At 45.0% G+C, this 8240-nt stretch overlaps 1 protein-coding gene across 1 annotated transcript; it reads left to right on the forward strand.

Moving 5' to 3' along the window:
• The first annotated feature begins 670 nt into the window (after positions 1-670).
• Positions 671-2110, forward strand: LOC138368091 (uncharacterized). The gene has a single exon (XM_069330390.1). It carries the CDS (start codon positions 671-673, stop codon positions 2108-2110), a length of 1440 nt encoding a protein of 479 aa, XP_069186491.1.
• Positions 2111-8240: the final 6130 nt, after the last annotated feature.

The following is an 8240-nucleotide window of genomic DNA, read 5'->3' on the forward strand; positions in this document are numbered from 1 at the left end:
GCAGCATAATGGTTGACTACAGAAATTGTGGCATCACCAAAGCATAATGGTTAACAACAGTGACTGTGGCAACACTGGCAGCGTAATGGTTGACTACTTAGACTGTGGCAACACTGGCAGCATAATAGTTAACTACAGTGAATGTGGCAACACCGGCCGCATAGTAGTTAACTAAAGCGACTGTGGCAACAATGACAGCATAGTGGTAGACTACAGTGACTGTGGCAATAATGGCTGCATTGTGGTAGACTACAGTGACTGTTACAACACTGGCAGCATAGTGGTTGACTACAGTGACTGTGGCAACATAGGCAGCATTGTGGTTAACTACAGTGATTGTGGCAACACTGGAAGCAATGTGGTAGACTACTGTGACTGTGGCAACACTTGCAGCATAGTAGTACACTACAACGACTGTGGCAACACTGGCTGCATTGTGATAGACTACAGTGAATTTTGCAACACTGGCAGCATAGTGGTAGACTACAGTGACTGTGGCCATACTGGCAGCATTGTGGTAGACTACAGTGACTGTGGCAACACTGGCAGCATAGTGGTTGACTACAGTGACTGTGGCAACACGGGTAGCATAGTTGTAGACTACAGTGACTGTAGGAACACTTTCAGCATAGTAGTTGACTAGAGTGACTGTGGCAACGCAGGCAGTAAAATGGTTAACTACAGCGACTTTGGCAACACGGGCAGCAATATGGTAGACTACAGTGACTGTGGCCACACTGGCAGAATAGTGGTAGACTACAGTGACTGTGGCAACACTGGCAGCATTGTAGTAGACTACAGTGTCTGTGGCAACACTGGCAGCATAGTCGTTGATTACAGTGACTGTGGCAGCACTGGCAGCATAGTGGATGACTACAGTGACTGTGGCAACACTTGCAGCATAGTGGTACACTACAGTGACTGTGGCAACACTGGCAGCATAGTGGGTGACTACAGTGACTGTGGCAACACAGGCAGCATAGTGGATGATTACAGTGACTGTGGCAACACTGGAAGCAACACAAGCAGCATAATGGTTGACTACAGTGACTGTGACAACACTGGCAGTATAATGGTTGACAACAGAGACCGTGGCATCAATGGCAGTATATTGGATAGCTACAGTGACTGTGGCAACACTGGCAGCATAATGGTTGACTACAGAGTCTGTGGCAACGCTGGCAGCAACACAAGCAGCATAATGGTTGACTATAGTGACTGTGTCAACACTGGCAGCATAGTGGTTGACTACAGAGAATGTGGCAACACTGGCAGCAACACAAGTAGAATAATGGTTGACTACTGTGACTGTGGCAACACTGGCAGCATTGTGGTAGACTTCAGTGACTGTGGCAACACCGGCAGCATAACGGTTAACTACAGTGTCTGTGCCAACACTCGCAGCATAGTGGTTAACTACAGTGACTGTGGCAACACTGGCAGCATAGTGGTAGACTACAGTGACTCTGGCAACACTGGAAGCATAGTGGATGATTACAGTGACTGTGGCAACACTGGAAGCAACACAAGCAGCATAATGGTTGACTACAGTGACTGTGACAACACTGGCAGTATAATGGTTGACAACAGAGACCGTGGCATCAATGGCAGTATATTGGATTGCTACAGTGACTGTGGCAACACTGGCAGCATAATGGTTGACTACAGAGTCTGTGGCAACACTGGCAGCATATTAGTTGACTACAGAGACTGTGGCAACACTGGCAGCATAATGGTTAACTACAGTGAATGTGGCAACACTGGCAGCATAGTGGTTAACTTAAGTGACTGTGGCAACATTGACAGCCTAGTGGTAGACTACAGAGACTGTGGCAACACTGGCTGCACAGTGGTAGACTACAGTGAATGTGGCAACACTGGCAGCATAGTGGTTGACTACAGTGACTGTGGCAACACAGGCTGCGTAGTGGTTAACTACAGTTATTGTGGCAACACTGGCTGCAATGTGGTAGACTACAGTGACTGTGGCAAGACTGGCAGCATAGTGGTAGACTACAGTGACTGTGGCAATACTGGCAGCATTGTGGTAGACTACAGTGATTGTGGCAACAATGACAGCATAGTGGTAGACTACACTGACTGTGGCTAGACTGGCAGCATTGTGGTAGACTACATTGACTGTGGCAACACTGGCAGCATAGTGGTTGACTAAAGTGTCTGTGGCAACACTGGCAGCATTCTGGTAGACTACTGTGACTGAGTGAACACTGGCAGCGTTGTGGTACACTACAGTGACTGTGAAATCACTGGCAGCATTGTGGTAGACTACAATGACTGTGGCAACAGTGGCAGCATAGTGGTTGACTACAGTGACTGTGGCAACACAGGCTGCGTAGTGGTTAACTACAGTTATTGTGGCAACACTGGCTGCAATGTGGTAGACTACAGTGACTGTGGCAAGACTGGCAGCATAGTGGTAGACTACAGTGACTGTGGCAATACTGGCAGCATTGTGGTAGACTACAGTGATTGTGGCAACAATGACAGCATAGTGGTAGACTACACTGACTGTGGCCAGAGTGGCAGCATTGTGGTAGACTACATTGACTGTGGCAACACTGGCAGCATAGTGGTTGACTAAAGTGTCTGTGGCAACACTGGCAGCATTCTGGTAGACTACTGTGACTGAGTGAACACTGGCAGCGTTGTGGTACACTACAGTGACTGTGAAATCACTGGCAGCATTGTGGTAGACTACAATGACTGTGGCAACAGTGGCAGCATAGTGGTAGACTACAGATTCTGTGGCAACACTGGCAGCAAAGTGGTTGACTACAGTGACTGTGGCAACACTGGCAGCAACACACGCAGCATAATGGTTGATTATAATGACTGTGTGAACACTGGCAGCATAGTATTTGACTACAGAGACTGTGGCAACACTGGCAGCATAACGGTTAACAAAAGTGACTGTGCCAACACTAGCAGCATAGTGGTTGGCTACAGAGACTGTGGCAACACTGGCAGCATAGTGGTAGACTACAGTGACTGTGGCAACACTGGAAGCATAATGGATGATTACAGTGACAGTGGCAACACTGGCAGCAACACTAACAGCATAATGGTTGACTACAGTGACTGTGGACACTGGCAGCATAATGGTTGACTACAGTGACTGTGGCAACACTGGCAGCATAATGGTTGACTACAGAGATTGTGGCATCACTGGCAGCATAATGGTTAACTACAGTGACTCTGGCAACACTGGCAACATAATGGTTGACTACAGAGACTGTGGCAACACTGGCAGCATAATAGTTATCTACAGTGAATGTGGCAACACTGCCAGCATAGTGGTTAACTAAAGTGACTGTGGCAACAATGACAGCTTAGTGGTAGACTACAGTGACTGTGGCAACAATGGCTGCATTGTGGTAGACTACAGTGACGGTGGCAACACTGGCAGCATAGTGGTTGACTACAGTGACTGTGGCAACACATGCAGCACAGTGGTTAACTACAGTTACTGTGGCAACACTGGCAGCAATGTGGAAGACTACAGTTTCTGTGGCAACACTGGCAGCATAGTGGTAGACTTCAGTAACTGTGGCAACACTGGCAGCATTGTGGTAGACTACAGTGACTGTGGCAACACTGGCAGCATTGTAGTCGACTACAGTGACTGTTGCAACACTGGTAGTATAGTGGTTAACTACAGTGACTGTGGCAACACGGGCAGCAATGTGGTAGACTACAGTGAATGTGGCAACACTAGCAGCATAACGCTTAACTAAAGTAACTGTGCTAACACTAGCAGCATAGTGGGTGACTACAGTGACTGTCGCAATACTGGCAGCATAGTGGATGATTACAGTGGCGGTGGCAACACTGGCAGCAACACAAGCAGCATATGCTTGACTACAGTGACTGTGGCAAGACTGGCAGCATAATGGTTGACTACAGAGACTGTGGCATCACTGGCAGCATAATGGTTAACTACAGTGACTGTGGCAACACTGGCAGAATAATGGTTTACTACATAGACTGTGGCAACACTGGCAACATAATAGTTAACTACAGTGAATGTGGCAACACTTGCAGCATAGTGGTTAACTAAAGTGACTGTGGCAACAATGACAGCATAGTGGTAGACTACAGTGACTCTGGCAACAATGGCTGCATTGTGGTAGACTACAGTGACTGTTACAACACTGGCAGCATAGTGGTAGACTACAGTGACTGTGGCAATACTGGCTGCATTGTGGTAGACTACAGTGAATTTGGCAACACTGGCAGCATAGTGGTAGAATACACTGACTGTGGCCAGACTGGCAGCATTGTGGTAGACTACAGTGACTGTGGCAACACTGGCAGCATTGTGGTAGACTACAGTGTCTGTGGCAACACTGGCAGCATAGTCGTTAATTACAGTGACTGTGGCAACACTGGCAGCCACAGTCACTGCTAGTTACTAGTTTACTAGCAGGATTTAAGTTGAACAACTAATCTCTGTTGTATTGAACAACCCAGATGGTTGAACTCTTTTTAAACTGATGGAAATTGCACAAGCATCTTAGAGAAATGCTATTTCCAATTACAATATGGTTATTTGACCTTTGAGAATTTTTAAATATGGAAGGCTTTGGTGACCTTTGACCAAGGGTTGTCAAGATTCAGAGGTTAGTCCCCTGCTCGTGACGTCACTGACGGTGACATGCTCAGTATTTCGACAATTGAGAATACTCTTGATACATGAACAGAATATATTATTGAATATAATTTCAATGCATACCTGAATTTCTCTAAATTACTGAATTTTGTAAAATAATTCATTATACGTTGCTTAAGACAAAGGCGCCGGCCCTTTTGTAATCTTAACAGTTAATCCCAAAAGAGATACCCCGTGATCCCCGAGTCAGGTCAACTACCGCTTGACTGCAAACTTTCAAAACCCCTATGTCTATGAGAGACTATACTGAATAATTCCCTACGACAAACCTAGTTTGTTACAACCCAAGGCACAAGTAACTTAGTAAACCTTGTTTTAATTACATAATAAAAATGAGGTTTAGTATCCCAACCCTTAATAAAAATCAATAAACTCATGCCTCAAACAAAAGCTAACCTATTTAAGAAAAATTAAAATCATCAGATTGTTCAGCCAACATCACAGAAAAAAATTAACAAATGCACCAAACTCACGGCTGTCAACTAACAGCAATCATCCCACATCAGGAAACATACATCCTACACTGAACTGACATAGCTAAATAAAATATCGCTAATCAAACAGCAAAGACTAGCTATTAAAATTCCTTGGCTCTTCAATAGCCAACCTCGTTTGTTCCCTAGAGCCGGACACACACAATGCTAAACATCAAGAAAAATAATAAAAATCTATCTACAGACTGAACTTTCAGTCATCTGGGAGCGTACCACTGAACTCTACGAAGTTCACATCCGTGTACTATCCACTCCCCAATCAATGTCCTCCTTGACATTCTGTAAATAAAACAAACCTAGTTTTTATTACATATATCTAAAAAAAAAAAAAAAATCTACTATAACTATATCACAGGTTACAGCTGACTGTACTGCGAAGTGTCCACACTCACTTTAAGAGTGCCAATGTTTTTATTGGTCCCCCTCTCCTGTGTTCAAAAATTCTGAAAAAAATAGCACAACATAATTTTCCATAACCGTTTGTTCTGGGCTGAGACAATCACACATGAGGCTTTGTTTTTAATTACTGACCAATTTATATTGTAGAATTGTCATATACCACTATACCAGAACAATATTGATTTTAAATCTGTTTTTCAACATTTAAACAGAAGTGTTTTGACTCGAAATCTGTTTTCCTACATTTAAACAAAAGTGTCCAGATTTGCTTTATATAGGTGTTCAGAGCCAACTTTATCTTTTCACCAATTGTTCATATTGAGTATTTAAAATATATCGATGCTGATGGACGTTGAATGTTCGAATGTAGTCGATGAAGATGATGATGGTGTCGATCTTGCCTCTTCCATGCTAGATGTCGATACCTGGTCTTCTTGTACTCGTATCCGGTACTCTTGAATGACGACAGTGTAGTAGAGCGGAGCGCCAAGTGCCAGCTGTAGAATCCTAGCCAGTCGAGCTGCTAAGACCACGTGGCGCGGGATTCGTTTAGAGTAGCTCTAGGGTCCCTTGGTAATTAAGTGAAGAAAATAGAATACTGGCAGGGGTAAAGGACAGAGTAGAGCCGATACCCCCCCTCCCCCCGTGTTGCAACTGTGCCTCCCTCACTGTGCCCCCATCACTGTGCCTCCATCACTGTGCTACCATCACTGTGCCACCATCACTGTGCCTCCCTCACTGTATCACCATCACTGTGCCTCCCTCATTGTGCCACCATCACTGTGCCTCCATCACTGTGCCTCCATCACTGTGCCACCATCACTGTGCCTCCATCACTGTGCCTCCATCACTGTGCCACCATCACTGTGCCTCCCTCACTGTATCACCATCACTGTGCCTCCCTCATTGTGCCACCATCACTGTGCCTCCATCACTGTGCTACCATCACTGTGCCTCCATCACTGTGCTACCATCACTGTGCCTCCATCACTGTGCTACCATCACTGTGCCTCCATCACTGTGCCTCCCTCACTGTATCACCATCACTGTGCCCCCCATCACTGTGCCTCCATCACTGTGCTACCATCACTGTGCCTCCATCACTGTGCCTCCCTCACTGTATCACCATCACTGTGCCTCCATCACTGTGCCTCCCTCACTGTACCACCATCATGGTGCCTCCATCACTGTGCCACCATCACTGTGCCACCATCACTGTGCCACCATCACTGTGTCTCCCTCACTGTGCCAACATCACTGTGCCTCCCTCATTGTGCCTCCATCCCTGTGCCTCCATCACTGGGCCTCCATCACTGTGCCTCCCTCACTGTGCCTCCATCAGTGTGCCACCATCACTGTGCCTAATTCACTGTGCCTCCCTCACTGTATCACCATCACTGTACCTCAATCACTGTGCCACCATCACTGTGCCTCCATCACTGTGCCTCCATCACTGTGCCTCCCTCACTGTGCCACCATCACTGTGCCTCCCCCACTCTGCCTCCATCACTGTGCCACCATCACTGCACCTCCATCAAAGCATTATAATCTGGAAGAAAATTAGAAGGTTGATGCAATTGAAAAAACTTGACTTTAGGAGAGGACATTATGGCAACCTTAGAATTTTGTTTAGTGAGTATAATTGGACAGACTTGTTGCTAGGCAAGGAAGTGAATGAGATGTATGTCAAGTTTTGTGAAATATATGATAATGGCACGAAAAAATTCATACCAAAACAGAGATGCAAATCTAGGAAATAGAATTGGTTCAACAGAAATTGCGAGAGGGCCAGAGACCAGAAGGTACAAAACTGGAATCAATACAGGAAGAGGCCAAACCCCCAAACATACCAGCGATATAAAGATGCAAGAAACAACTACACGGCAGTGAGGAGAGAGGCAGAAAGAAATGTTGAAAAAGGGATTGCAGACAAATGTAAAACAGAACCAGGTCTATTCTATAAATTCACAAACAACAAATTGCAGGTAAAGGATAATATTCAGAGGTTGAAAATGAGAAATAGATTCACGGAAAATGAAAATGAAATGTGTGAAACATTAAACGAAAAGTGCCAAAGTGTGTTTGTACAGAATGAAATCTTCAGGGAACCAGATACAATAAGAATTCCAGAGAACAACATAGAGCACATAGAGGCGTCTAGAGACGAAGTGGAAAAAATGCTCAAGGAGCTAAATAAGAACAAAGCAGTTGGTCCAGATGGAGTTTCACCATGGGTTCTGAGAGAATGTCCACCTGAGCTCAGCATTCCTCTTCAACTGATTTTTCAGGCATCCCTGTTTACAGGAGTTGTAGCTGATGTGTGGAAAAAGGCTAACATAGTTCCAATCTACAAAAGTGGAAGCAGGAAAGACCCCCTTAATTATAGACCGGTATCATTGACAAGTGTAATAGTCAAAATATTGGAAAAAATAATTAAATCTAAATGGGTAGAACACCTGGAGAGAAATTATATAATATCAGACAGACAGTATATTTTCGATCTGGAAGATCCTGTGTATCGAATTTACTCAGTTTCTATGATCGAGCAAAAGAGATATTACTGGAAAGAGATGGTTGGGTTGACTGCATCTATCTGGACCTAAAAAAGGCTTTCGACAGAGTTCCACATAAGAGGTTGTTCTGGAAACTGGAAAATA

The sequence above is a fragment of the Procambarus clarkii genome, chromosome 24 (genome assembly GCF_040958095.1).
Source record: "Procambarus clarkii isolate CNS0578487 chromosome 24, FALCON_Pclarkii_2.0, whole genome shotgun sequence".
In the NCBI taxonomy this organism is placed as follows: Eukaryota; Metazoa; Arthropoda; class Malacostraca; order Decapoda; family Cambaridae; genus Procambarus; species Procambarus clarkii.

Excerpts from the sequence above, each read along its gene's own strand:
- LOC138368091 (XM_069330390.1), top strand. The coding sequence starts at position 671 with ATGGTTAACTACAGCGACTTTGGCAACACGGGCAGCAATATGGTAGAC.